This window comes from Mirounga leonina, unplaced genomic scaffold, assembly GCF_011800145.1.
Source record: "Mirounga leonina isolate KUSES-001 unplaced genomic scaffold, KU_Mleo_1.0 Mir_200, whole genome shotgun sequence".
In the NCBI taxonomy this organism is placed as follows: Eukaryota; Metazoa; Chordata; class Mammalia; order Carnivora; family Phocidae; genus Mirounga; species Mirounga leonina.
Genome location: NW_023270503.1, coordinates 27293665 through 27321256, shown reverse-complemented (window position 1 = coordinate 27321256; position 27592 = coordinate 27293665). Strand labels below are relative to the sequence as shown.

The 27592-nt window shown below is 46.6% G+C and overlaps 1 protein-coding gene across 4 annotated transcripts in view; it reads left to right on the top strand.

Moving 5' to 3' along the window:
* The window catches only part of STAT5B (signal transducer and activator of transcription 5B), a 69540-nt gene extending 43124 nt beyond the window's left edge, over window positions 1-26416 (top strand). For 2 of the 4 annotated variants that reach the window (XM_035027140.1, XM_035027141.1), the window contains exons 2-19: window positions 274-410; window positions 3616-3772; window positions 5189-5278; window positions 6196-6370; window positions 9252-9382; window positions 9652-9803; window positions 10267-10422; window positions 10854-11033; window positions 11425-11512; window positions 11591-11713; window positions 12296-12388; window positions 15120-15326; window positions 16127-16221; window positions 16324-16454; window positions 18194-18364; window positions 22834-22885; window positions 23220-23327; window positions 23847-26416. In XM_035027140.1, coding sequence (XP_034883031.1) covers window positions 283-410; window positions 3616-3772; window positions 5189-5278; window positions 6196-6370; window positions 9252-9382; window positions 9652-9803; window positions 10267-10422; window positions 10854-11033; window positions 11425-11512; window positions 11591-11713; window positions 12296-12388; window positions 15120-15326; window positions 16127-16221; window positions 16324-16454; window positions 18194-18364; window positions 22834-22885; window positions 23220-23327; window positions 23847-23973 — 2364 coding nt within the window. In that variant the 5' untranslated portion in view covers window positions 274-282 and the 3' untranslated portion in view covers window positions 23974-26416. Of the gene's footprint in view, window positions 1-273; window positions 411-3615; window positions 3773-5188; window positions 5279-6195; window positions 6371-9251; window positions 9383-9651; window positions 9804-10266; window positions 10423-10853; window positions 11034-11424; window positions 11513-11590; window positions 11714-12295; window positions 12389-15119; window positions 15327-16126; window positions 16222-16323; window positions 16455-18193; window positions 18373-22833; window positions 22886-23219; window positions 23328-23846 lie in introns of those variants that run through there. The other 2 variants (XR_004683223.1, XM_035027142.1) reach the window with 2 other exon arrangements.
* The last annotated feature ends 1176 nt before the right edge of the window (window positions 26417-27592 follow it).

The following is a 27592-nucleotide window of genomic DNA, read 5'->3' as shown; positions in this document are numbered from 1 at the left end:
GTACTTTTACTCGTAGGATTTCAGTATGTTTTACAGTCGGCACTTCATAGACCAAGTTATATACCTTTCCATGGCCACACTGAATGTGTACATTTTGAAACATTTTAAAGCTAAAATTCAGTTCCAGAATACTGATCTTTATTCTACCAAGAAGGGCTTAAAAGCATTAAAAGCATTTATCTCTAGGTTTTTTAATTGTGAATATTTATTCTAGTGGATTTAAAGGGGGATAAAAAAAACCCCCACCCAAACCACTGATCGTTTGTTTAACAGATTAAAATCATGGCTGTGTGGATACAAGCCCAGCAACTCCAAGGCGATGCTCTTCATCAAATGCAAGCATTGTATGGTCAGCATTTCCCCATTGAGGTGCGACATTATTTATCCCAGTGGATCGAAAGCCAAGCTTGGTAAGTGAACACAGTTTTTTCTGTCATATTTAGTGAAGCACAAGCATATTGAAGTTTGATTGGAAGGGTAACATGATGGAGGCTTTAAAAATTGTACATTTTTAAAAATTTATTATTTTTTAAAAGATTTTCTCTTATTTTTTATTTATTTGACAGAGAGAGAGACAGCGAGAGCAGGAACACAAGCAGGGGGAGTGGGAGAGGGAGAAGCAGGGTTCCTGCTGAGCAGGGAGCCCGATGTGGGGCTCGATCCCAGGACCCTGGGACCATGACCAGAGCCAAAGGCAGACACTTAACGACTGAGCCACCCAGACTCCCTAAAGTTGTACATTTTTAAAAAATGATGTGATGCAGGTTAAAAGTTATTTAACCCTAGCTTAGATTTTAGGGAGATGGAGTAACTCTTAGGATTTTTAAAATAGGATTTTTTCCTATTTCCCTTTAATAGTAAATTCTGGCTAAAAGCATTAGATCATTGCTGCTAATAAACAACAGTTGAAAAATATGTTTTGAGTGCCTACAGGGTGTAGAATTCATATGAACAGAGTAAAGCCCTTGTTTGTCCACAAAGAATTTAGTGCTTGGTGGGGCAGCTAAGGTATGCATATGCATATCATTTAATAAAATGTATTATTAACAAAGTTAACAATGGAGACATTGGTGTTTTTAAATTTATATATACACATAAAGACCAAAAGACAATACACCAAAATATTAACAATAATTACGTTCTTGGTGGCAGATTTAACAGCATGTTTTTACTTTTATTTTCCAAATTGCTGTTTGGAAATATACTCAGAGGGAAAATTATTTTTAAATTCTTTCAGAGTATAATGCAGTAGATTGACAACAGAGCTTTTGAATGGACATTACTGTGCACCAGGCTCGGGGCCTGCTCTGCTCAGGGCCTGGGAGCATGTTGGGTGCCCAGCAGCCTGTCCTTCTGATCGGACAGACTCATCAGCTGCTTCAGGCCTCAATGGGGCTGGGGGGGCGGACAGGGCAGGGTCCACCCCAGCAGAGCCCAGGACCGGCGGCTGCTCTGCGACCGTCCCAGCAGGCCTGTGTACCTGTTAGTAAGGCCACCTTGTGGTAGTCGCAGTTGCGTGTTAGTAGCAGATTTCTGGTCAGAAGCTAGGGAGCACCAAAGGAAGGCAATTTTCTGGGCAATTAAAAAAAAAATCTCAGCCTCGTGTAATGAAGTGAGAAAAAAAACCAAGCTAAACATAAGCACATCAGCTGCACCTTGCTTAGCGCTTTTCCATTTCTTTTTCATTTTATTTTCTGTTTTAATGATTTGGAGAGTTCAGAAAAACATCAGTAGGAAATTTCTGGTGATTTAAATTTTCATTTAGTAGATTCCCCATGTAGTTTCTTACCGAACGAATGTTAAAGGACTTGTGTTGATATCAAGGAAAACCTGAATTTTATTTAGCTTGGTTTTCTTAAGAACATAAAGATTTTAATTTAAAAAGATGTTGAGTTCTTCATGTTTAAGCTAAGAAAGCCTTTTTTTTCCTTTTTAAGTAGAGAATTAAGTTTTCAAGTGCCAGAACCAGTACTTGATTTCCGTGAGTTTTGCACAGAGACGATCTTCTCAAGAGTGGGTTCCTCAGATGAGGAGCATTAATGCCAGTGGAAACAGAGGTGCAGGGCTGCCCTTCATTCCTCCCAGGCTTGTATTTAATACATACTTTATTTAGTACAGAGAGGATACATATTTAAAATTTGGCTTTCTCTACTACCTTCTCAGAGGACAGATGTGGGCATATTATTGCTGAACTATATTATCATCAGTGTTTTGGCACACCTGCTTGTGCCTTTGTTTGAAATTAGTTGCTAACTGACTTCAGGGGTGTAGAGGTGCAGCCTTTTAGCTACCACTAGATCTCTTGTTTGGCTCCAGACCCGGTCAGCAGTAATTGAATGTTATTTCACTCTGACAGCTGTTTGGTTTCTTCAGTGAGCTGAGTTAAGCAATTTAATACTGCCCAATAGCAATTGTTGCCTAAATTGTTTGAAAAAAGAGAGTTGGTGAGGGGAGTGGGGGAAGGAGGGAAGGAAGGAATAAAGAAGAGAAGGAAAAGAGGGAGGGAAACTATCCAACCCTCTTGTCACCAGTTTAGTGGCTCTGAATTAATACCAAGTCCGTAGAGTGGTTTCTCTGCATCACTGGAAGAGTTAGCCTACAGGTCCCAGATCTGCAACCAGTAATTTGTATAAATACTTGCAGGCACCTTCTGTCTTAATATCTCATTTCCAGGGTTCCTTAGAAATAGCAGTAAGCGTGTTCCACCTGTCTTTACTTAAGAAATACTCTGTGAGGGGCGCCTGGGTGGCTCAGCCAGTTAAACATCTGTCTCTCTCTGGCTCGGGTCATGATCTCAGGGTCCTGGGATCGGTGGCATCCGGCTTCTGGCTCAGCGGGGAGTCTCCTTCTCCCTCTCCCTCTGCCTCTCCCCCTGCTTGTGCTCACTCTGTCTCTCTTTCTCTCTCTCTCAAATGAATAAATAAAATCTTTATTAAAAAAAGGAAAAGAGGGCGCCTGGGTGGCTCAGTTGGTTAAGCGACTGCCTTTGGCTCAGGTCATGATCCTGGAGTCCCGGGATCGAGTCCCGCATCGGGCTCCCTGCTCGGCGGGGAGTCTGCTTCTCCCTCTGACCCTCCCCCCTCTCATGCTCTCTCTATCTCATTCTCTCTCTCAAATAAATAAATAAAATCTTTAAAAAAAAAAAGGAAAAGAAAAAAGAAATACTCTGTGAAATTAGCAACACACAGAACTAGTCAAGGCTGGAAAAAGCATGTAGAACATTCTTGACCTTGTGCCCCCTTTCAACCCTTGAGGGGTAACTATAAATAGGAAGTTATCAGAGCCCTTGTTTCCTTCAGAGTACACGAAGCACTTTCCTTTTCCCTTCATTTCTAGAAGCAGATAGCATAAGCACCAGAGCAAGTCAGTAGAAGGAAGGAGAAACGGCAGTACATTGTAAAAAAAGGAAATATACAGTCCACTAAGCTAATTAGTGGATTAGGGATAGATTAATGTAGGCATCTAGTCAATTTGAATTGGACTGTTCCCTAAAATTTGAAGTGAGCATTATGAAGAAATCACTTCAGCTAAAGAAAAGGTATGATGGGTTGAAGCTGCATTTATACAGGCTCATGTGCATGTATGTATACATATGTGTGTAATTTTTTTCCCCAGGGACTCAATAGATCTTGATAATCCACAGGAGAACATTAAGGCCACCCAGCTCCTGGAGGGCCTGGTGCAGGAGCTGCAGAAGAAGGCGGAGCACCAAGTCGGGGAAGATGGGTTCTTACTGAAGATCAAGCTGGGGCACTATGCCACGCAGCTCCAGGTGGGTGTGAATGCCGGGTCACACTTAATTATTTTCCCTAGGAGAGACTCTTCATTTAGTACCTCCCTGGAGCTTTTCCTTCTCTTCTTCAACCCAGTGTTGTTGACTTAACCTGTTAGGTGTAAAAAGTTCTTATTGTCTGGCTTTGTGATTGTAGCCTTTTATTTTTAAACTTTTTATTTGAAAACAAGTTTGTAGGAAGTTGCAGGATTGATGCAAAGAACCCCTACATATGCCCAGATCCACCCATTGTTAATATTTGCTTTATTATATTCTGTCTCTATACACACACATTTTTGTCACTTGAGAGTAAGTTGCATACATCATGTCCCTTTGCCCCTAAGTACTTCAGTGTGCATTTTCTCTACATGGTTATAGTACAGTTTTCAACTTCAGTACGTGTCACATTGACAAAACACTGTTAGGTAATCATATCTATATTTCCATTTTGTCACCTGACTCAATAATATCCTTTATGTCATTTTTTTTTTCCTTCAGCCCAGGACCACATATTGCATCTGGTTATCATGTCTCTTTAATCGCCTTTAATCTGGAACTGTTTCAACCTTTATCTTTCATTACATTGGCTTTTTTTTTAAGATTTTATTTATTATTATTTTTTAAGATTTTATTTATTTATTTGACAGAGAGAGAGACACAGTGAGAGAGGGAACACAAGCAGGGGGCGTGGGAGAGGGAGAAGCAGGCTTCTGGCAGAGTAGGGAGCCCAATGCGGGGCTTGATCCCAGGACCTCGGATCATGACCTGAGCCAAAGGCAGTCGCTCAATGATTGAGCCACCCAGGCACCCCTAAGATTTTATTTTTAAGTAAGCTCTACACCCAATGTGGGGCTTGAACTCAACCTGAGATCAAGAGTTGCATGCTCCACCACCTGAGTCAGCCAGGTGCCCCTGCCTTGAAATTTTAAAATAATTCAGCTCATCTATTTTTAAAGATATTTTAGATATCATTAGATTCAGGTTACACATCCCTGATCAGAATTTTGAGTAAGTGATGTTGTGTCCTTCTCAGGATATCACATCTGGAGACATACACCATCCATGTTCCCTGCATTGGTGGTAGTAATTTTGATTACTCAGTCAAGGTGGAGTCCAATTTCTCCTGATGTGGTCCTTTTGAAATTTATGTATCCTTTTTCTAGGAATGATGCCCTAGTACTTTAGGCATATTAAGAGGCAAGAAGTAAAATGATCTTACCTTCTCATTGTAATTGGGTTTCCTATGACATACTTTTCTTGCCCTCACTAATATTAGAGGAGCAGCATTGCTTGTGATTATGCCGTTGTGTCTCCAGGAGTCTCCTCCATCATAAAATCTTACCCCTGCTCTGAGGTAGGGTTAGGCCCTATAACATGGTGTGGGACAAAGTGATGTCTGCTGTTGGATTCTTTCAGAACACGTACGACCGCTGTCCTATGGAGCTGGTCCGCTGCATCCGACATATTCTGTACAATGAACAGAGGCTGGTGCGAGAAGCCAACAATGTGAGTGTCCTATGGTGTGGGGAGAGGAGCTGGGAAGTCCTTCTCTCTGGACCCATATTTCTTAAGATAATTCAGTGTGCATCTGTTGGTGTCTCTATAAACAGAGCACAAAACAGGGGCACAAAAGTAATTAGAATGGTCTCTGATCTGATTGATCCATAACCTTGATGAGATTATCACCACAAAACAATGTGGACAAGTGCAAAATAATTTAACCCCAACTGAATGGTTTTTGAGTAAAGGCATGCTCATATTCAGGTGAGATTACTTAAGAAGGATTTCTGCTGAGCCCCCTTTCAGCCAAGTGTTGAGGGAATGGCTGAGACCACGTCACTTAAATGGCTGGATCCATAAAAGACTTGTTGACGCCTCCCCTGTAACTTCATTTTGGGGTTTCTAGGATGCTGTCTGTGAGAGGTTCAGCTTCTTCCCTCAGTTACAAGAAGGTCTTGAGTGAGGACACGGATGATGTGTGTTCACACAGCCTTGTTCTGCGCTGTGTCCCCAGCACCTCACATGGTCCATGGCATTGGATCAGTGAACGAATGTGGAATGAAGGGGTCATCATCATTAGTAGGCAAACCCAGGTCACTCCTGGATGTGTTGAGTTCTAGTCTCTCCGAAGAGAGCTTAGGTGGACCCTGTTTGGGTGACTCAGGTGGAGGCCAGAGCTACAACAGAAGTTTCTGCTGTGCTTTATGAAGTTGTCCTAATCTGCCAGCTCACCTGTTTCCCCTCCTTCTTTCCAACTCCACACCAATTCTGGTAAATGACTATCCTTCCGACACAAGTTACCCATCTTACTCTAGATTTGGAGTTTGGGGTCTATAGTATTAGCATTCCCCAAAGCCTGAGGTTGCCTTCCATCCTCACTGCTCAGCTCACTGCTGCCTGCACTCTCCCCAATCTGTTTCCAGGGTACTTCTCCAGTTGGAAGTCTTGCTGACACCATGTCCCAGAAGCACCTCCAGATCAACCAGACATTTGAGGAGCTGCGACTGGTCACACAGGACACAGAGAATGAGCTGAAGAAGCTTCAGCAGACTCAAGAGTATTTCATCATCCAATATCAGGAGAGCCTGAGGATCCAGGGTGAGGCTCGGGCGGCCTGGGCAGTGTGTGTCATGAGGGCTAGAAGGAAGTTTAGGTCAGATTGGAAGAGAACCAGGTTTCTGTTCAGAGGCACTCCCCCTTCTCTGGAGTAGCAGGAATTTGCACTAACTTTGGGCAGGGAGGAGGAGGCTTAGGAAGGGGAGAGGTCACAAGCTTGCCTTTGGGGAATGTGGGTCTCACTCAGGTTTCCCACACCCAGGGAGCTCCTTGTCTGTTGGGGACGACATTTCCTCCTGTGAGAAGAAGCTCATGATCTAGTAAAAAACACTTTTGTATATAATTGGTGTTTCATAAATGCTGCTTTACTGAAATGTTAAATTCTCTATGCAGGCAAAGTATAAGGGCTAAGGGCTGTGTTTGTGATGACAAATGTTTAATGTTTTTTGTGCGGTTATTCAGAGAGGTTGTCCTGGCACAGTGCATGCTAACGTGCCTCCCTTAGCCCTTATGGACAAAGCTCCCCTTCCTTGTGTAAATCCTGCAAGGTACCTGGGTACTGAAAACTTCAGCGTGAGGTTATGGAGCCCTACCGGTGCCCCGTATTGACCTTGTAAGAATTTGACAGGGTGACTTTAATTTCTCTCTCCCTGCCAGCATGCCCAGCTGAGAATCTCAGAAAAGCCTCTACTTGATCAACTGGCTATAGACACATACTCACCTGTACACAAGTGCTCCTCTAATACCATGCATGCGGGCTCACACTTACAGCTGGATAGATATTATTTATTAATAACTCCAGCTTCCTCACTAGAATATAAATTTGTTGAGAAGGGATTGTGCCTTCTATCTCTGTACCCTGAGGCTGGCACATTGCCAGAATCATAGTAGGTGTTGAGTAAATGTTGGTGGGATGATTCTAGCATGTCTTCCTCTGAATCCATCTTGGACTGACCCCAGAGAAAGGGTGGCCCTCTTCCTAGATTAGGGAACAGAAGAATTTAGGCTGTTAGTTCTTTTTTTTTTTTTTTAAGATTTTATTTATTTATTTGAGAGAGAGAATGAGGTAGGGGAGAAGCAGAGGGAGAGGGAAAAGCTGACTCCCCGCTGAGCACAGAGCCTGACCCGAGGCTCGATCCCAGGACCCAGAGATTATGACCTGAGCAGAAGTCACACGCTCTCCTCCAGGCTGTCAGTTCTGCCCCAAGCCTTTGATGGTTGATAGTACTTCCAGTCCTATTCTTGGGTTTTCTGTTTCCGATTTATGGGTTTGGGTTAGGTTCTGCTTTGGGTTTGTACCCATCATGCAATGTCAGTTCAGTCTCATTTATCAAGTTCACTTATCAGAAACACAGACTATTGTTCTGTTTGTGCAAGAGAAGGCTCAGCTCCCTCTAGTGGAGCAGAGAATTGCCCCACACCTCCTGACCTCCCTCCCAGAAGCTTCTGCAAAGTGCCAGGAGACACCTAAGTGGGTCACTCACATAGGGAGGTAGGGCCCAGGTGGGGGAATCAGCGGCACCCCTGTGTGGGTGGCAGGATTTCTGAGGTGGCCTCAGGACGTGTGCCACGGCTGGACTGTAGTCTTCTCTCTCAGTCCCTGGCCATGGGATCAGAACCTTGTATTTCCAGTTCTCTTCTAGTGCTGGGCTTTCCCTGGTTGTCAGGAGTTGCTTTAGTCTGTCCCAGCTTGTGTGTCCCTGAGGCAGGGCCTCGGTCGGTGTGACATGGCCCTCGGCCACGACAGGCTGATGCTCGCATCTCCTTGTCTCAGCCCAAGTGAGGACACTGGGATGTTCAGCAAGGTGATGGGCAGGCCGTCATAATCCCAGCACGGAGGATAGTGGTTACCTTTGGAGGCAGGGATGGGTTTGCAAGCAGGGAAGGATGTACAGGTGGCTTTCGCTGTGGCTTCTCAAGCTGGGTTACTGATACACAGATGTTCCTTGCATCACTCTTTCTACCTTCCCTGGGTCTGAAGTATTTCATAATAGATTTTTTGTAGAAGGGTAAGGAGGCCTCCCTGACTCCCTATTCCTGCCGTGGAGGAGAGTCCCAGTGCTAGTGTGGGGAGAAGCTGTCTCCCTCTCCCCCCCTTCTCCGTCTGTGCCTGTCTGTCCCTGTCTGTGCCTCTCTGTCTCCTTCCGGTTGGTCAGCTGAGCTCACGGTCACCCGACCTGGACAAACCAACATGTTGGGCCCCCTCCAGCACCTAGAGAAACCCCTTGTTCCAGAGGAGAGGCTGCTGGGCTCCGGGGGCGGGACAGAGCGTGCGGGGCGGGGGCTCTCCCGAGGAGGCCCTGCCTTGTGGGGTGGGACTGAGCAGCTGCTGGTCTCTGTCACCCTTTAACCCGCCCTGGAAGCCACTCCCCAGGAAGGACTAACTCTCACCTAGAGCGCCCGCGTGCCGGGAGGTTCCTTGAGCCTTTTGTGGATCATCACTTCCTTACTCCTCAGCGACCCACTGAGGCAGGGGCCGAGACTCTCCCCTTCTGCACATGGGCAGACTGAGGCCCCGAAGAGTGAAATGATTTGCCTGAGTTCCCCCAGTTAGTAAACGGTGAGGACACACACGGAACCAGGCAGCGAGGCTCCGCGCTGGACCCCCGTGTGGCGTGGGCAGGTCTGGTGGGCAGCTGTGCAGACTAAGGTGGGAGGGGAGGCCTCGGGGCAGGATCCTCCTCAGCTGTGCCCTCAGGCTTCCATCTGCACACTCCCTGAAGGGGAGATCAAAGTCGAGAGGCCAGGGCCCAGAGCCCGCTCACGTCTGGCACCCTTGGCTTCTAGAACCCCAAGTTGCCGTTGGTCAGATGTTGGGCAGCCCCTTGAGGGTCTTGCCTCCAGAACAGGCGTGTGTGTTCCGCTGGGCTTCGTGCAGGAAGCCGGGAGATGATGATCACAGGTGTCTCGTCCCCTCCTGTAGCTCAGTTTGGCGGGCTGGCCCAGCTGAGTCCCCAGGAGCGGCTGAGCCGGGAGACGGCCCTGCAGCAGAAGCAGGTGTCCCTGGAGGCCTGGCTGCAGCGCGAGGCCCAGACGCTACAGCAGTACCGCGTGGTAAGTGGCATCTGCGTCCTCCCCTCCCACGCTCGGAGGCCCACATCCCGAGCCGTCCGGGGAGCCCGAGAGAGGGCTAGGGCCAGGGAGAGAGCGGGACCCGGGAGAGCTGGAGGCCAGATCCTTCTTTCCTGTGGGGGGCACGTGAGGCAGAGCAGGTTTGGGAGAGGGGAGGGCCTGTGCCCGGGGCCTGGTCCCCAGCCCTGCCTCCCGAGTGAGGGCTGTTCTCTGGGAGCCCAGAAGGGCCTGCTGTCCCCGCCTGCCTTCAGGAGCTGGCCGAGAAGCACCAGAAGACCCTGCAGCTGCTGCGGAAGCAGCAGACCATCATTCTGGACGATGAGCTGATCCAGTGGAAGCGGCGGCAGCAGCTGGCCGGGAACGGAGGGCCCCCCGAGGGCAGCCTGGACGTGCTGCAGTCCTGGTAATGGTGTATGGGGGGCGGCCGGGGGGGCAGGAGCGCCGCCTCCAGCTGCTCCTGCCGCCGCCCGCGTTTCCCCGAGCAGCCGGCTCGCGCTGGCCCGTAGCAAGGCTTCCTTCACCGGGGCTTCTGGCTCCTGACGCCGACCTGGGGGCCCCCATCGTGTGCCACCTGCCCAGGAAGGGAGTCCCTGTGCTGGGGAGGGGGGCAGGGCAGGGTGTGCAGAGCGACCCTCAGGCCGAGTGGAGCCGGGTCAGGGGTGCTGCCCCGCGCCCCCGTGTTCCTGCCAGGCGGGGCGCTCTGCTCTGCTCCGTGGGCAGGAGCCGGCGGCTCAGGAGCAGAGCCTTCCAGGGTGAGGGTGGAGCTGGGCCTTGGGGCATTCTCCCCAGACTGGAGCCCCTCGGCCTCGAGCCTGGGGGACGGGGTGACACCGTTGTCCTCCCGGTGGCCTGGGCCTCCCGTGCAGGTGTGAGAAGTTGGCCGAGATCATCTGGCAGAACCGGCAGCAGATCCGCAGGGCTGAGCACCTCTGTCAGCAGCTGCCCATCGCCGGCCCAGTGGAGGAGATGCTGGCTGAGGTCAATGCCACCATCACAGACATCATCTCAGCCCTGGTGACCAGGTGACTGCTGCCTCCGGCCACGCCGGCCCCCGGGTGGTTGGCATGCGGGGAGGCAGGGGTGCTTTGCCCACCGGGGTTGCCGCGGGCGGGGGTGGGGGCTCTCGTTGGAGTCCTTGTCTCCTTTGTCTCGGGCCCCCATCCCCCTCTGTCCTCAGTGGCAATGGCTGCTTGGCGTTGACCTTGCCCAGTGTGTGTTGTGGGCGCTCCGCGGACTGCCCTTGTCCCCCCGCAGCCTGTGCCGGCTGCCGAGTCATGTCACTGCCTCCCCTCCCACCACCTCCTCTGACTCTCGGTGGCCTTGCTGGGCACAGGAGCTGTGCCGTGTGCCCTTCCTTTGCCTGCTGAGCCCCGGTAGCCTCCGCACGTGGGGGGACCAGGCCCTGTGCCCTGAGCCGGCATCATGTGTGGTCTGGTCACTTGTGTCCCCGCAGCACATTCATCATTGAGAAGCAGCCCCCTCAGGTCCTGAAGACCCAGACCAAGTTTGCAGCGACGGTGCGCCTGCTGGTGGGCGGGAAGCTGAACGTGCACATGAACCCCCCCCAGGTGAAGGCCACCATCATCAGTGAGCAGCAGGCCAAGTCGCTGCTCAAAAACGAGAATACCCGCAAGTACGTGGGCCCTCCCCCTCATGTCTGCCTCTTTCCTCCAGTCCTTATAACAGGATCAAAATGCTCCAGCCTCCTAGGCAGGACTCTGGATGCTGCTATTCATTGTAGGAGCCCCATTAGACCTTCTGGCCTCTTTTGGATCTCAGAAAAAGAATGGGAGGCCTTCTGTGGGAAAAGTACATGATTTTCATTCATTTAGTAGGAATACATCCAAGAAAATTTCTTTTATGTAATGTATGTTTATATCTTGTATATTTTATGCAGCTAACATTTCCTCTAAATGACATCCATTTTTATAACCTTCTTTATTGGGTCCCCCCAATATATTTTCTACCCCACATTTACTGAGACACCGCATGGGTCTAGGGTCGAGTTTCTCTCTGCTCTGCAGTGACTACAGTGGCGAGATCCTGAACAACTGCTGTGTGATGGAGTATCACCAGGCCACTGGCACCCTCAGCGCGCACTTCCGGAACATGGTGAGGATGGGAGAAGAAAAGAACAAATCTTCCCTCGTTGTTTGAGGGGTCTAACCCCTTTATTTGTCTCCTTTGCAGTCCCTGAAACGAATTAAGAGGTCAGACCGTCGTGGAGCAGAGTCAGTGACAGAAGAAAAATTTACAATCCTGTTTGAATCACAGTTCAGTGTTGGTGGAAATGAGCTGGTTTTTCAAGTCAAGGTAAAGCCCTCCCTCAGCTGTGGGATGTGTGTGTGTGTGTGTGTGTGTGCGCGCGCACGCACTTTGTATCACAAAAGAATTGTTTTGATCACATAGTGTCTTAACTGTCAGTGGACAGAAAGTGGGAGACGTCATCCTTAAAACTATGTATCTTAGATTCTCTTAAGATCTATAATAACAAGCAATAGCAAATTGAAATAGCTGGAGATACAGGTAGGAGCAAATCAAGAAAACATCACTCTGGATGAATTGAGTAACAGTTGTACTAAGTTTAAGACATTTTTTACTTGCTATTTTTTCCCAGAAATATCTCCATACTCTTTCTCTTTTCTCTCTTGTTCTCCATTTGAGAAACTTACTGCATCCTTCAGAAATATCTAAGCCACATCTCTTAAAATATCTAAAATTTCTAAGATTGCACCACTATGAAGAGTCCCATGATTCCTGGAGCCATTCAGATTTTATATTCAAGTATGACATTTACTCCAACTTGAAGAGAAAATGAGTGTGTTGTAATAAAAAGAAGAGCAAGAGAGGAACGTGTCGCTCTTGGCGCTCAGCCCTTCTCTTTTGTCTTTCTAGACCCTGTCCCTCCCGGTGGTGGTGATTGTCCACGGTAGCCAGGACAACAATGCGACGGCCACTGTTCTCTGGGACAATGCTTTTGCAGAGCCTGTGAGTTGACTCCCTGGGCCTGTGGGTCTCAAGATTTTGATGCTGGTGTCATGAATCTCTTTCATGTGTTCTCCCCCAGAAAAGCATAGAAAAGTGTACTTTCTGGGAGGCAGAGAGTATGTGGAGAATGGAAAGAGCGTAGGCTTGGAGTCCGGCCAAGGGTTAAACTCACGCCCCGCCGTTTCCTCACGTTGTGACTATGGGAACTTCACTTTCTCTCTTTGAGCCTAAGTTTCCCTAAGTGTCTACACCACAGGGATAATAGTGCTCCTTAGTGCTGTTAGAAAGATGAAATTAGGTAACATTCAGGGACACCTGGCTGGCACAGTTGGTAGAGCATGCAAGTCTTGATCTTGGGATCATAAATTCAGGTCCCATTTTGGGCATATAGTTTACTTAAAAAAATAAATGAAATCAGGTAACATACAAAATACAAAATGCTTGTCACCTGGTCAATACTTAGTGAATATTCTTTTGAATCCTTGGGTCAGACCATGAATGGAATTTGGGACTCCAGAAGGTAGACCTCTCATGACGTTACTTATAGTTTAGCAGTTGCTTCCTGCCATCTTCCCTCCAGTAAACAAGGGTGCCATTTAAAATGTCTTTTCCAAATTTTAGGTTCTGTGATTCATGCCAACTCTCATGAAGAATGAGATGCTTTGTCTAAGGGAATGAATATGATTTTGTGGATTTATGCATCAAATACTATCTGAATACCCCTAGTGTGCACTTGATGAGCATTTTCAAAACATTTCATCAGGAAGAGTTCTAGGTATTACACATTTCCAGGAGCGAGTACTCCATGAAAGCCTGGTAAAAGGTTATGGTGGGTATTCAGGGTGTAAAAGTATGTCCTCTCACATGACTCTAACGTGAAGAGTCTCACTGAGTTCTCCCAACAGTCCTCTTTACAGAACAATATTTTTGCCGCAAAGGTGAGATTTATAGCAGAAATTCTCCCATGCCCATTCTACAGATCCTGAGTTTGAGGCTTCTCTTAAAACTGTCTGCCTGCAGCATGTCCTGATAAGCCTCCTGGATAGGATTGCCACCTCTCCTCTCATTCCCCTCCCTGCCTGTCCACCGAGCTCATTCCTCATGTCACGTTGGCAGCTCTTGCAACATGTCGTTGCTAAATAAATTGCCTAAATTTAGGCAATGCCTAAATAAATAAGCATTTTTGGCATTTCCAGTTGTGCTCACGACTAGTGTACATCTTAATGCTCTTTTAAAATAAGTACTTGTGGGGATTTTTCTACAGATGTAGTTCCATAAGTGTCAGATGACATTAGTACGTTGCAGCATTGTTTGTAATAGACAAAGATCACTAGGCTGATACACAGATGTCTGTGTTTGGGGGCCTGGCTAGCTATAGTATTGTTCTTCCATATTGTGAAATATTTAGCAGCCACAAAAGCACATGTGTTTATGTGCTGATGTAAGGCCTTGCAGATACTAAGTGGAAAAAGGGAGAGGTAGAACATGTGGATTTTTTGCTACCATACATATATATATATCATGACCTGAGCCAAAAATCAAGAGTCAGGTGCTTAACCGAGACAGCCACCCAGGTGTCCCCATTTATATTTTTAAACAGGAAAAGTTATATATATTTCCTAGCATGCATAGATCTCTTTGGAGGCATACACAATAAACTAGGTTATATGCTCAGGGCAGAGGAACCGGGCTGCTGGGACACAGGGTTAAGAAAGCAACTTCAGGGGCGCCGGGGTGGCTTGGTTGGTTGAGCAACTGCCTTCAGCTCAGGTCGTGATCCCGGAGTCCCGGGATCGAGTCCCGCATCGGGCTCCCTGCTCAGCGGGGAGTCTGCTTCTCCCTCTGACCCTCCTCCCTCTCATGCTCTCTGTCTCTCATTCTCTCTCTCGCAAATAAATAGAATCTTAAAAAAAAAACAAAAAACAACTTCCTCTATAAAAAAAAAAAAAGCAACTTCATAGGGCACCTGGGTGGCTCAGCCCATTGGTTCTGGGATCGAGCCCCACATCTGGCTCCCTGCTCAGTGGGGAGTCTGCTTCTCCTTTTCCCTCTGCTGCTCTCTCTCAAAATCTTAGAAGACACTCCACTATATACCCTTCTGTGCTTTTAAATTTTATATTGTGTGAAGCAATTGCCTATTCCAAAAAAAAACTTTTGTAATAATGAAAAAATAAAATGAAGTACCGTGGCTGATTGGGATGAAAAACAGTTTATTAAAAATTGATATTGTAACCTGTTTCTCAATAACAAGTGGTCCAATTCAGTTTCCATTCTTCCACATGACATTTTTTTCACATTGAGCTGGAGTTCAAGGATCACACTTAATGCACACACATGCATGAGTGCACACACAATTCTCTCTGCCTGCAGCTAGAGACCCAGTCTTTCAGATTCCCGTTCCCCTGAGCTTACAGTGTAAGAGCCAGACCTTGGTCACATTCTGTTTCTATGGCTCTTAGAATGTAGGATTAGACTGGAGGTTCAGCAGTTCACTTACAGAACACCATCGATAGCGCGAGGGTACCTTCTAAGTTGCGTGTGAAGAAGGTAAAATGGAACCTTCTCAATTTCACAGAGCTGCCTATTTCAAAAAAGTTAAAATTTATCCTCAGGCTCAGCAAGACAAATGTTTGTAACTGCATTGAGCCATCAGTGTTTTCATTTTGTGGGTTGAGTGAATATAAATCATGCAACTGTTTTCTCCTAAGATTCTGGCTTTTCTCCGTCTCAGGGCAGGGTGCCGTTCGCCGTGCCCGACAAAGTGCTGTGGTCTCAGCTGTGTGAGGCGCTCAACATGAAATTCAAGGCCGAAGTGCAGAGCACCCGGGGCCTGACCAAGGAGAACCTCGTGTTCCTGGCACAGAAGCTGTTCAACAACAGCAGTGGGCACCTTGAAGACTATAGTGGCATGTCCGTGTCCTGGTCCCAGTTCAACAGGGTGAGGGACCCGCCACCAGCTGCCCTTAGCTCAGTCCCTCCAAACGGGATGCCTTCCAGAGACTTCCTGCCCTGGGCATTTGTTCTTCATGACTCTAATAAAATGTGCCCAAAGTAATAGAAAGCTCCTGAATAGATGGATAGGCACATACTTCTTATGTAGAAAATTAGGTCTTTGAATACTTAAGTGAACTGGGCTTTGTGTGCAACTAGTGCATTTTTTTTCCTTTATAAAGGAAACAGAGCAAAGCAAATGATTACCTATTTCACAAGACGTAAAGCTTTTGTGATCAGAAGTCCATGGCTCTTTCCCATGGACTCTCTGATGCTCCCTGCTGTGTAATCCTGCAAGGCCAGGCTACCATGGGACCCTCAGCCCACAAAAGGGAATGCTGACGGAGGAAACCTCTCCTCCAGCATCGGGTAATTGAGATGTCACCCTGTCACATCTCTGACTTTAAACCCAACTTTGTGTACGCCTCCATCCCCAGGTGTTTTAAATGCCCTAATTCAAAAACAGCAAAGAATGAGTCAGCCCAGATCCAGGTGAAGGTGTTTGTAGCAGGGGCCACTGGGTTTGGCAATTGCTCTGTTGTATTTTTCTCCTCTTCTCTCTTCCTCCCTCTTCAGTTTTTTGACTGTAGGCCCATTTGGTAAACTCGGACAAGCATGTGTATTTGTATGATTCTGACAGTGTAGATGTTTGTTTTCCATTTAATTTTTTTCAGTTTAAGTATATGCAGGCAATATTCCAGGTGTTACTCTTGGCGTTCTTGTGTTCACTGTTCTATCTCCAACCAGGAGAATTTACCAGGACGAAATTACACGTTCTGGCAGTGGTTCGATGGTGTGATGGAAGTGTTAAAAAAACATCTCAAGCCTCATTGGAATGATGGGTGAGAATTGTCATTTCCTAAGTCAGCAATAGAGTATGAAGCTCTTTTTTCCGCTGTTAAGACATCACATCTGTTTCTCCTTCTTTGGCCTTTGTGATCCAGGGCTATTTTGGGTTTCGTGAACAAGCAACAGGCCCATGACCTACTCATTAACAAGCCTGATGGAACCTTCCTGCTGAGATTCAGCGACTCTGAAATTGGCGGCATCACCATTGCTTGGAAGTTTGATTCTCGTAAGTTCCCTCCCTTTTTAGAACATATCTTGGGGTGCCTGGGTGGCTCAGATGGTTATGCATTTGCCTTTGGCTCAGGTCATGATCTCTGGGTCCTGGGATCAAGCTCTGCATCAGGCTCCTGGCTCAGCAGGGAGTCTGCTTCTCCCTCTCCCTCTACCCACCCCCTCCCTGTCTCAAATGAATAAATAAAAAATCTTTAAAATATGTATATATACTGGTTATAGTTAGCTGCTTTTGTTGTGAAATTGCTTCAACAAATGACTTATTGAGCACTTATGGGGTCAGTTCTGATGAAGGGCACACAAATGGATCACCATGACGCAGCTGGGGCTGATAAGGCAGCCTGTGTAAAATCATATCATGGGAAACACAGTCACTAATTCTGAGAAACAAACGTGTAACCCTGAAGTGGCTATCATACAGCATTCTGTCCACAATCTCAGCTGCTTCCCTTTTGAAATGTCCACCTTCTTATTACTGAACCGTGAGCTTATTTCAGTGAAGAATTACTTGGATGAGTTGGGAATCATTAGACTGGAAGTAATACGCTATTTTAATTATTCCTTTATCCTAATCAACGTAAAGGCATGGCCACTGATTATTTCCACCCAAGAACAGTTCTTTCCTCTGATCCTCACAATAAGATAAGAGTAGCTTGCTAGTTTTTTTGCAACTTAAAGATACAGTTTTTCATAGCTCTCACGCATCCTCTGTGTGACATGGACATGCTTCCTGGCTCTCATATACTTTTGTACAGGGATCAAGGATTGGGGTCAATAAGAACTATTTCTTCTACAGAGGGACTAAAAACCATTTGAACTTGAAACTACCTGAGATCATTGGATCTTTAGGGAAGTGCTATATGCATTACCTGCTTATCTCCCCATGGCTTTTATAAACGACTTGAGCTACGACCTGTGGTAATTCGGTCATTTTTTTTTTTTTTTAAGATTTATTCACGTGTTGGGGCGCCTGGGTGGCTCAAGTGGTTAAGCGGCTGCCTTCGGCTCAGGTCATGATCCTGGAGTCCTGGGATTGAGTTCTGCGAGTCCCGCATCGGGCTCCCTGCTCAGCGGGGAGTCTGCTTCTCCCTCTGACCCTCCCCCCTTCTCATGCATGCTTTCTCTCTCAAATAAATAAAATCTTTAAAAAAAAAAAGATTTATTCACGTATTTAAGAGAGAGTGGAGAGGGGTAGGAACAGAGGGAGAGGGAGAGAGAACCCCAAGCAGACTCCCCGCTGAGCAGGGAGCCCAAGCCCTGAGATTGTGGACAGAATGCTGTATGACAGCCCCAGTGTGGCGCTCTATCCCCCGACCCTGAGATCACAACATGAGCCGACAATCAAAAGTCAGATGCTTAACCGTTAAGACTGAGCCACCCAGGTGACCTACAACCTGTGGTTACTTTTTTATTTTTTATTAAATTTTTTTTTTTAAGTTTTTATTTACCTTGACAGAGCACAAGCCGGGGGGGAGCAGTAGGCAGAGGGAGAGGGAGAAGCAGGCTCCTTGCAGAGCAGGGAGCCCGATGTGGGGCTCAATCCCAGGACCCGGGATCATGACCCGAGCTGAAGGCAGTTGTTTAACCAACTGAGCCACCCAGGTGCCCCAACCTGTGGTTATTTTTAAATGGAGATCTTTATTGGGAGAGCTTTGATTTGTAGTATATTTGGGTTTTAAGATCTCCTGTTTAGAAATCATGCTTAGAATATGATTATTCTGTTTATTGTTCTAGAGGAAAGAATGTTTTGGAACCTGATGCCTTTTACCACCAGAGATTTCTCCATCCGGTCCCTGGCCGACCGCTTGGGGGACCTGAATTACCTTATCTACGTGTTTCCTGATCGGCCAAAAGATGAAGTGTACTCCAAATATTACACACCAGTTCCGTGCGAGCCTGCCACTGGTAACAATGTTCGCATTCTGATTTGGTTTTGTTGTGATTTTAGTTTTCTTTTAGTTTTTTGTGTGTATGTGTGTCTTTCTGTCTTGCATGAAAACCTACACAATTAGTATTTAGTATTAGTGTTTGAGCATTATTCAGGGGAGTTGTAAATCCCGGACTGTATTCTTCAGTCACATCTGCTGCTAACCCCAAATATCAAAGTGAAGGGAATGAATTGCTTTTATTATTATTTTTTTCAAATTGTTTTTAAAACAAGCTTAGATCAAACAAAATTAGAAAGATAAAATTTGGGGCGCCTGGGTGGTTCAGTTGGTTAAGTGTCTGCCTTTGGCTCAGGTCATGATCTCAGGGTCGTGGGATTGAGCCCCATGTTGGGCTCCCTGCTCAGTGGGGAGTCTGTTTCCCCTCTCCCTCTACTGTTCCCCTGCTTGCTCTCTCTCTCAAATAAATAAATAAAATATTTAAAAAAGAAGATAAAATTTGTTTTTCAAAACAGATGGTTTTATTTTCTGATCATAAAAGTATTCTGTATTAATTGTAAAATTTCCAGAAAAGTATGGAAAAGAAAACAGATATCACATAACATCTCTCATCTATATATTAACCACTGTAAAAAATTCAGTGACTATTGTTCCCATCTGTGTAGGTATGTATCCTTCATTCAGTCACCAGATGCTTGTTAGTACTTCCTGTGTGGAGGTTACAATCTAGTAGCAGAAGGAGGACAACAAACAAATATATTTATTTAGTGATGGATGCTATGAAGACAAGAAAGCATGGTAAAGAGAGAGAGATGGGACAGGGAGGAGGATAGGGGTGGCATTTCAATAGAGTGGTCAGACAAGGTCTCTCCGAGGAGTTGCTTTCAGCACAGAGCTGAATGAAGTAAGGAGGCTAACCACACAAAGATCTAGACAAAAAACCCTCTAGACCGAGAGAAGTGTAAAAACCCTGAGGTAGGAGTGAGGTTGGTGTGTTTGAAAGACTCCACGAGGGCCCAGGAGGCTAGAGCTGAATGGGCCGGAAAGAGGGTGTAGGAGGTGATGGCTGAGCAATAGGGAGGCCAGATGGTGTCAGGCTCGGAGTCCAGTAAATGTTTTGGGTCATAGCTTATATCATCTTTTGTGATCTGATTTTTTTTCCCCACTTAAAAATGTACCATAGGCAGAGTTGCAGGTCTGTAAATATAATCTTACAGCATCACTTTACCGATTGCATAGAATTCCATTGTATGGTGCTTTGATGTCAGTTATTTGAGAGACTTACAATTTAGGTTATTCACCATTTTCTGTTGTGAATTAATGTCAAGATAACCTGGGGCACCTTGTTGGCTCATTCATTAGAGCATACAACTCTTGATCTCAAGATCATGAGTTCAAGCCCCACATTGGGGGTAGCTTACTAAATACATACATACATACATACGTACGTACGTACGTACGTACATAAACAAACTAACTGAGATAACCTGGTGCATGCATCCTGTTCAACTATTTCCCTAGGATAAACTCCTAAAGTAGAATTTGTGTCAAAGGGTATATATACCTTTTAAGCTTCTTGACACACATTTACAGAATCGGTAATATGTTCTCACTCCCACAGATATCTGTTGGAGTACCTGCTCCTCCACCCCCCTGCCAATCATAGATTCTGCTCACTGATTTAATGCTTGCCGATCTGATTGGCATAAAAATGTCTTAGTTCTTATTTTCATTTCTTTGATTCTAGGTAAGGTCGCAACATCTTTTCATAATAATAATAGTAGAAACTAGAGTAATAATAGCAGCTAACATTTTCTGAGTGCTTACTGTGTGCTGGGCACTTTTCTAAGCACATTTCACATACTGTCTCATTTAATCCTCAAAACAGGTATGCAAGGTAGGTCCTGTGACTCTCCTCACTTTACATATGAGGATTTGAGGCAAAGAAAAGTGAAATAATTTCCCAAAGTCCACACAGCTAGGAAGTGACCAAACCAGGGTTTGAGCTCAAACAGTCTAAGCTCCAGAGTCTGAATTTCTTAACTTCCATATTACTGGCTGTTTATATTTTTTCTGTGAAGTGTGTTTATATTCCCTGTTCATTTTTCTTTTAGAGTTCTGTTTTTTCCTAATGATGTCTAAGTATTTTTACATAGTAAATAAACCTTTTATTATATATAGCAAACATTTTTCTCAGTATGTCATTGTTCTCCTAGCACTGAAGTTTTATTTTGCTAAAGTACAAAACTTGTATTTTCTATACAGCCCAATCCATCAACCTTTTTCCTTTATAGTGTATTATTTCGTATCATGCCTTCCCACCCTGCAATGATAGTTATATTTCCAAGTGGCAAAATAAACCAGAAGTTTTTAGATTTATGTGGTATTTTGTTTTTTTAAATATTTATTTATTTTATGTGAGGGAGTAGAGGAGAGGAGCAGAGGGAGAGGGAGAGAGAGACTCTTGAGCAGACTCCCCACTGAGTGTGGAGCCTGACTTGGGGCTCGATCCCACGACCCTATGACCATGACCTGAGCTGAAATCAAAAGTTGGACACTTAACTGACTGAGCCACCCAGGCGCCCCTAGATTTATGTGGTACTTTGGATTAAACCTGACATTGTTTCTTTTTGTTAGCACAGCTAATCTAGATTTTTAAATCCTATTTTTTATAGCATTTCTTTGGTTTTTATCTTTTCTGCCAATCCATAAAATTCTCTATAAACTATAAAGCACAAAAAGCATGAAGTATTATAAAAAGGTAGCTCCTGATATTTGAAGCCTTAGAAGAAGCTGGTTAGGATAACAAGCAACTTGTGAACCATGTAGCATTTCACTATCTTGGACTGTATCACTGACAAGCTCTTCATCCTCTTTTTTTTTTTTAAAGATTTTATTTATTTATTTGACAGAGAGAGACACAGCGAGAGAGGGAACACAAGTAGGGGGAGTAGGAGAGGGAGAAGCAGGCTTCCCGCAGAGCAGGGAGCCCGATGTGGGACTCGATCCCAGGACCCTGGGATCATGACCCGAGCCGAAGGCAGTCGCTTAACCAACTGAGCCACCCAGGCACCCAAGCTCTTCATCCTCTTGACCTTAGTGTCATCTTCATTGTCTAACATTGTTAGGGCTATACGTATTCCCATACTCATATAGCCAAGAAACAAGACTTCATTCAATGACTTCAGGCTCACTTAACTGGATTTCCACAGTCAGTCTTTTAAAAAGGTAACTACGGCTGACCAGACCACTCTCGGGTTTATCCCCTGACCTCCCACATCCCAGTGGGGACTCGTCGGAGGGTGGAAGAGAGACACACCAGCATTCTTCTTAACCAGCCACGGGGCATGGACAATACAGGATGAGTGATCATCAGATTACCCCCAAATGCAGAAACCGCAGGGAAACAAAAGAGCACACAGATATTTGAATGATACTCCCTTTCCTAAAAGAGGAGATACTCAAGAGTCAGAGTGACTCCAGGGACCATTAAGTCAAATTCATTCCTCTCTTTGATTTCTCAGTACAACCCCCTGAAAAGTGTTTGTACACCTTCCGCTTAAAGGTCTCCAGTGATGGGAAATCAGTTCTTCCCAAGACAGCCCGTTTCTTTTGTGGGCAGTTCTAATTATGACAACATTCTTCTTTCTATGATTGAAAATTTGTGGGGCGCCTGGGTGGCTCAGTCATTAAGCGTGTGCCTTCGGCTGAGGTCATGATCCCGGGGTCCTGGGATCGAGCCCCACATCGGGCTCCCTGCTCAGGCGGGAAGCCTGCTTCTCCCTCTCCAACTCCCTCTGCTTGTGTTCCTGCTCTCACTATCTCTCTCTCTCTGTCAAATAAATAAATAAAATCTTAAAAAAAAAAATTTGTCATCTTCTCTCCTAATTTTTTTCCCTGGGACACAAAGCAAATCCTGCCACACTGCTGCATCTCTAGCTTTAAACCTTTAAGATACTTTTTCTTTTTATACTTATTGTACAATTAATACTTGGTTTAGATTTGTACTGAAGTATATGTTTTCTATGGCTTGAAGAATTTATTAACACATCCAAGCCATCTCAGAAGATACTTTAACTTACAGTTTTAGTATTAAGACTTCTCCTAGACCAGGTTCTCCTAACAGATTAAAATATTATGTGCTTGTATCAGATCCTAAGATAAAATTAGGTGGTTGTGTCCTATCCTGAGAAAAGATGTAATTCTCTTTTTTTTTTTTTTAAAGATTTTATTTATTTATTTGACAGAGACACAGCTAGAGAGGGAACACAGCAGGGGGAGTGGGAGAGGGAGAAGCAGGCCTCCCGCCAAGCAGAGAGCCCGATGTGGGGCTCGATCCCAGGACTCTGGGATCATGACCCGAGCCGAAGGCAGACGCCCAATGACTGAGCCACCCAGGAGCCCCGAGAAAACATGTAATTCTTAAGGGAGATTGTATTTTTATTTCATTGAGAACTTTGGTTCTCATCACCGTTCCCCCCTCGGCAGCTAAAGCGGTGGATGGATACGTGAAGCCACAGATCAAACAAGTCGTCCCTGAGTAAGTACCCAGGGTCCAGCTCTGGTCTCCTGCTGCCTCCTTTCTCTTCCCTCGGTCCCCCTCACCCCTCACCGCTGCTCCTCCCACTCACAGACCCTGCGTGGCCCAGCCCGCCCTTCCGCCCTGAAGCCTGGCTCAGCCCTGGAGAGGGAACTGGGCTTAGTCTCAATGGGACCAGGACCCAGGGCCCCACTCCTACAGCTGGAGTCCCAGGCCCAGTGGGCACTTTGTCCTTCCATACCCCAAAAAAGGTGTAAAAATGCCCCCCGCCCACCCCTCCCCAAGTCAGCTGCTGCCTGGAGGCCACTGAGACTCTGCTGTGTTTCTCCTGCAGGTTTGTGAGTGCGTCTGCAGACTCTGCCGGGACCAGCGCCACCTACATGGACCAGGCCCCCTCCCCAGCCGTGTGCCCCCAGGCTCATTATAACATGTACCCCCAGAAGTAGGTTGTGTTCTCATGGGGCTCCGTGGGGAGGAAGTGGGCACCTGGCCTCAGGCTGGGCCCCGGGAGGGCTGGTGGGCAAAGGGACCCAGAGCTCCTGTAGGTCTGAGACCACCCAAGCTGGGCTCCGGCATGTGCCCAGGTGGGAGATAGATTCAGCCAGAAGATATTGGTAGTTTAGAGTGGATTTGGGCAAATGTCATCTAGTCCCCTCTCCCAAAATGGAGATTTTTCTTGTTCTGTATAAAGATCAGATGGGCTTTAGATGTGTGGACAGCCAGGGTTAGCGGCAACTGGAGTGGGTATTCTAGTTTGAGGCACTCTGTCCTGATAGCAAAGGACTCTGCTCTCCACTGTTTAGATCATGAGTGTCTTTTCCCACGAAGCCTAGGCAGAGGGTATAGGCAGTCTTGGGCCATGCACCTGGTGGGGTTTGGGCCTTGGGCTGGTCTCTGCTCCTCATCATTGGGCCTCTGACAACCTTTCCCTTCCCTTCATCTTTTCTCTTTTCCCTCGAAGCCCTGACCCTGTCCTGGACAACGATGGGGACTTTGATCTGGACGACACCATGGATGTGGCACGGCGTGTGGAGGAGCTCTTGGGCCGGCCTATGGACAGTCAGTGGATCCCTCATGCGCAGTCGTGACCCCCGTCTCCATCTTCAGCCTCTTCATCCTTGCCAGAGGACTTACTCTTGTGGATGTTTTAATTCCATGAATCGCTTCTCTTTGGAAACAATAGTTATAATGTGAAGTGTTAATACTAGTTGTGACTTTAGTGTTTCTATGCATGGTGGCACCAGTGAAGGGAGTGTGTGTGTGAGTGTGTGTGTTTGAGTGCGTGTGCACACGCGAGTGTGTGAGTTTACACATGGGGCTGTTTCTCCCCCTTGCTGTGCAGAGTTTATTCGCAGCATTGGGGCCACAAACAGAGGCCGTGGTTGTTTTAACCTTGTGAAAAAAGGCTGTAGTTCCATGAACCCTGGAACTTGGCCATGTGTCTGTTCAAGTAAGAGAAGGACAAAGGGAGGAGAAAGCACCTCCGCTCCGTGAGATTTGTCACTGTGTCTGCCAAGCAGTTGATATATAACCGTGACTGTCTCTGCTTTCCTTTGAATTGTAGAAACTGCCTTTTGAAAAAGAAAGCCGTCCTCCCACCTTTCCCTCTCCCCCACCCCTGTTTTCCTGGGTAGGGATGGGTAAAGGGGGAATGTCTGGTCATTGTTGGGACAAGGGAAGTCATAGGTTGTCCGATGGGTAGTGGCTTTTTAAATAACACTTAACCCATCTAACCCATCTACATGTTCTCTCCCTCACCCCTCCTTCCTTCCACTCTGTGGAATTGCCACTCAGCTCTATGTGTGTAAACACGTGCAGACACGTTTGATGAACTAGAGAAAAGAGGGTCACATAACCGCAGCTTACTGTGTTGATGTCCTTTGTATCATGGCCAGAGTGGAAGGCCCAGCCATGACCCATGGGTGCTGAGGAAGTTGCCTTGCTCCCTGGGGCACCTGCCCTCTGGGCTGCCCATCCTTCTGCCCAAGTGCGGCTACCCCAAGGCTCATCGATGACGGCTGTTTGCACATGGTGGTGTTTTGTTTCTAAATTGAGACTTCTTGTTTTCCTCTTCCCACCCTCATCTGACATCACAATTCTTTCTTCCTGTGGCAGGTCCTGTGTTGTTCATACCCAAGTCACCTCGTTTCCCTTCACTGTTCACACGGGCTGTCTTGGGGAGGGGGTGGCAGGAGCGCAGTCTGAACCCAGGGCCAGCATGTTCCATGAGGTCATTGCCCACTTGGTATGGGCTGCCGGGTGTCGGGCATTGGTCATCTGGGGAAATGCAGTCAGTGGGTTTCCTGGGAAGTTTGGTAAGCTGCAAAAACAAAACAAAACAGCTTCAACATAACGTCCACAATTTCTTCCGTAGCTTTACATCAGATGGAAGGAATGGGCTATGGCAGTCAGGTGGGAAGAGGGGTAGCAGATAATAGTTTTTGGGGTAGGCCTACAAGCCACTCAGCCCTGGCCCCCCTCTCCAACAGTGACTGCACCCAAGAGAGAATGGCCCTAAAAACCTTATTTTTATACATGTGAGTAAATAAACATATTTTTTTTACAAAAATGACTTCCGAATTTATCAGTGCTTTGATGTTAAAGGAAAATATTCCTCTGTAGTAAATTATTTATTGGAAGATGACTTTTTAAAAGCTGCTGTTTGCCCTGGCTCGGTTTCATACACTGATTTATTTTTCTATGCCAGGCAGTAGAATCTCTCTGCCTCTGAGGAGCAGGCCGACCCCTCCATGATACCAGCATTGACATAGGATGCGGCTAAGCCCTTTAAGCCCTAAGCCCTCAAGATTTGATTAAAATTCCCCCCGTGAGGATCAGAGCAGTGGGGAAAGGGGAAAAGGAAGCCAGACTGCTCTCGGACCCTTACCTGCCCGTCCCTCGGGCTTCACCGACACTGGCCTGTGAGTGCAGTGCTGGGAGTTCAGCAGCCCTGACGGGCGGGGACTGCCACACCGTCAGCCCCGTAGCAGAGCTTGCCCTTTACAGTTAGCACTGGGGTTGCGGGTACTGAGAAGTGTGGCTGCCCTGAGTGTAGGGGTCCCATGCTTGTATAGTTGCTGAGCTGTCCTCAGTTTCCCTGAGGCTGTGCCTATAGATGGGAGAGATTTTTGATTGAAAGGTGTGCTCGCTATCTGCGTTGTATTTTCTCTTTTCTCCCTGTTCCTGCAAACCACAAAAGAGGCAGTGGCAAGTCTTGACCACCTGCCTCTCACTTGCTCCCAGACACACACACACACACACACACATACACATACACACCATCAAAACTTTTCAATGTGTGGTATGTGCAGGGTTTTGTAGGGGGGTGGGGAGACTAAAAGTGAATATAACAAAGTGGAAGTATACTTTTTATAATTTTTCTTTTTAAAACTTTGTGAAATTATTTCAGATACATATTTTAGTGTTGAGGCAGATTAGTATATAGCCACCAAAAAAGTATTGTGTACAATTTGGGGCAGTCACAAAATTGTGTATTTTATGTTACAATAAAGGCTTCCTCTGAAGGGACAATACTGAGTCTGTTTTTTTTTTTCCATCAGGTGGTGAGAGAAGGTAGTTTTGATAGGGAAATATTTGAAATCATCATTGTGACTGTGAAAAGCAGAACTAGTTGGGAATTGGCCTGAGAGAGAGTGTCTTCAGCTTTGACAGCAGAAGGGGCATTTCTGACCTTCCTGTTCATAAGATGTTTTAAAAATTAGAATGATAGGGGCGCCTGGGTGGCTCAGTTGGTTAAGCGACTGCCTTCGGCTCAGGTCATGATCTTGGAGTCCCAGGATCGAGTCCCGCATCGGGCTCCCTGCTCGGTGGGGAGTCTGCTTCTCCCTCTGACCCTCCCCCCTCTCATGTTCTCTCTCTCTCATTCTCTCTGTCAAATAAATAAATAAAATCTTAAAAAAAAAAAAATTAGAATGATAGTCTGTATCTCCTGCCTCCTGATTCCACACTTCCCATTAGAAAGCTGATCCCTGGAGCACCTGGGTGGCTCAGTCGGTTAAGCGTCTGCCTTCGACTTAGGCCATGATCCCAGGGTCCTGGCGTTGGGCTCCCTGCTCAGTGGGGAGCCTGCTTCTCCCTCTCCCTCTCCCCCTGCACGTGCTCTCTCTGTCTCAAATGAATAAATAAAATCTTTAAAAAGAAAGAAAGTTCATCCTTAAACTTGAGCATATTTCAAGTGCCCACCCCGTGCCGGGCGTGGTATGTGGGACAAGAAATCATTCTGCCCTCAAGAGGATTATGGCTGGGGAAAGAGCCACACAAGCAATCATGATAGGATATTGGCTCATGCTGCAATAAAGTTATCCTGAGGCCATTACTGAATACAAGAGAACATGGAGGAAGGGCACCAATTAGCTTGAGCTGACTCCTAAAGAACACACAGGAATTAAGGAGAGGCATTCTGCCAGAGAGACCAGGGCGGGCCGCAGCTGGGGATGAAGGAGGGCGGGATATGGCTGGATAGAGGGTGATTTGTGGTCCTCAGCCCAGGCGTGCATCAGAATCTTTAGGGGGACTGGTTAAAGCACAGATGGCTGGGCTGCACTCCACAGAGTTTCCCAGTCAGTAGGCCTGGGGTGGAGCCTGAGAATTTGCATTTCTAACAAGTTCCCAGGTGGTGTGAGGGCAAGGACCACGCTTTGAGAAATGTGGTGGGTGATGAAGCCTAGTGCACCAGGCTAAGGGTTT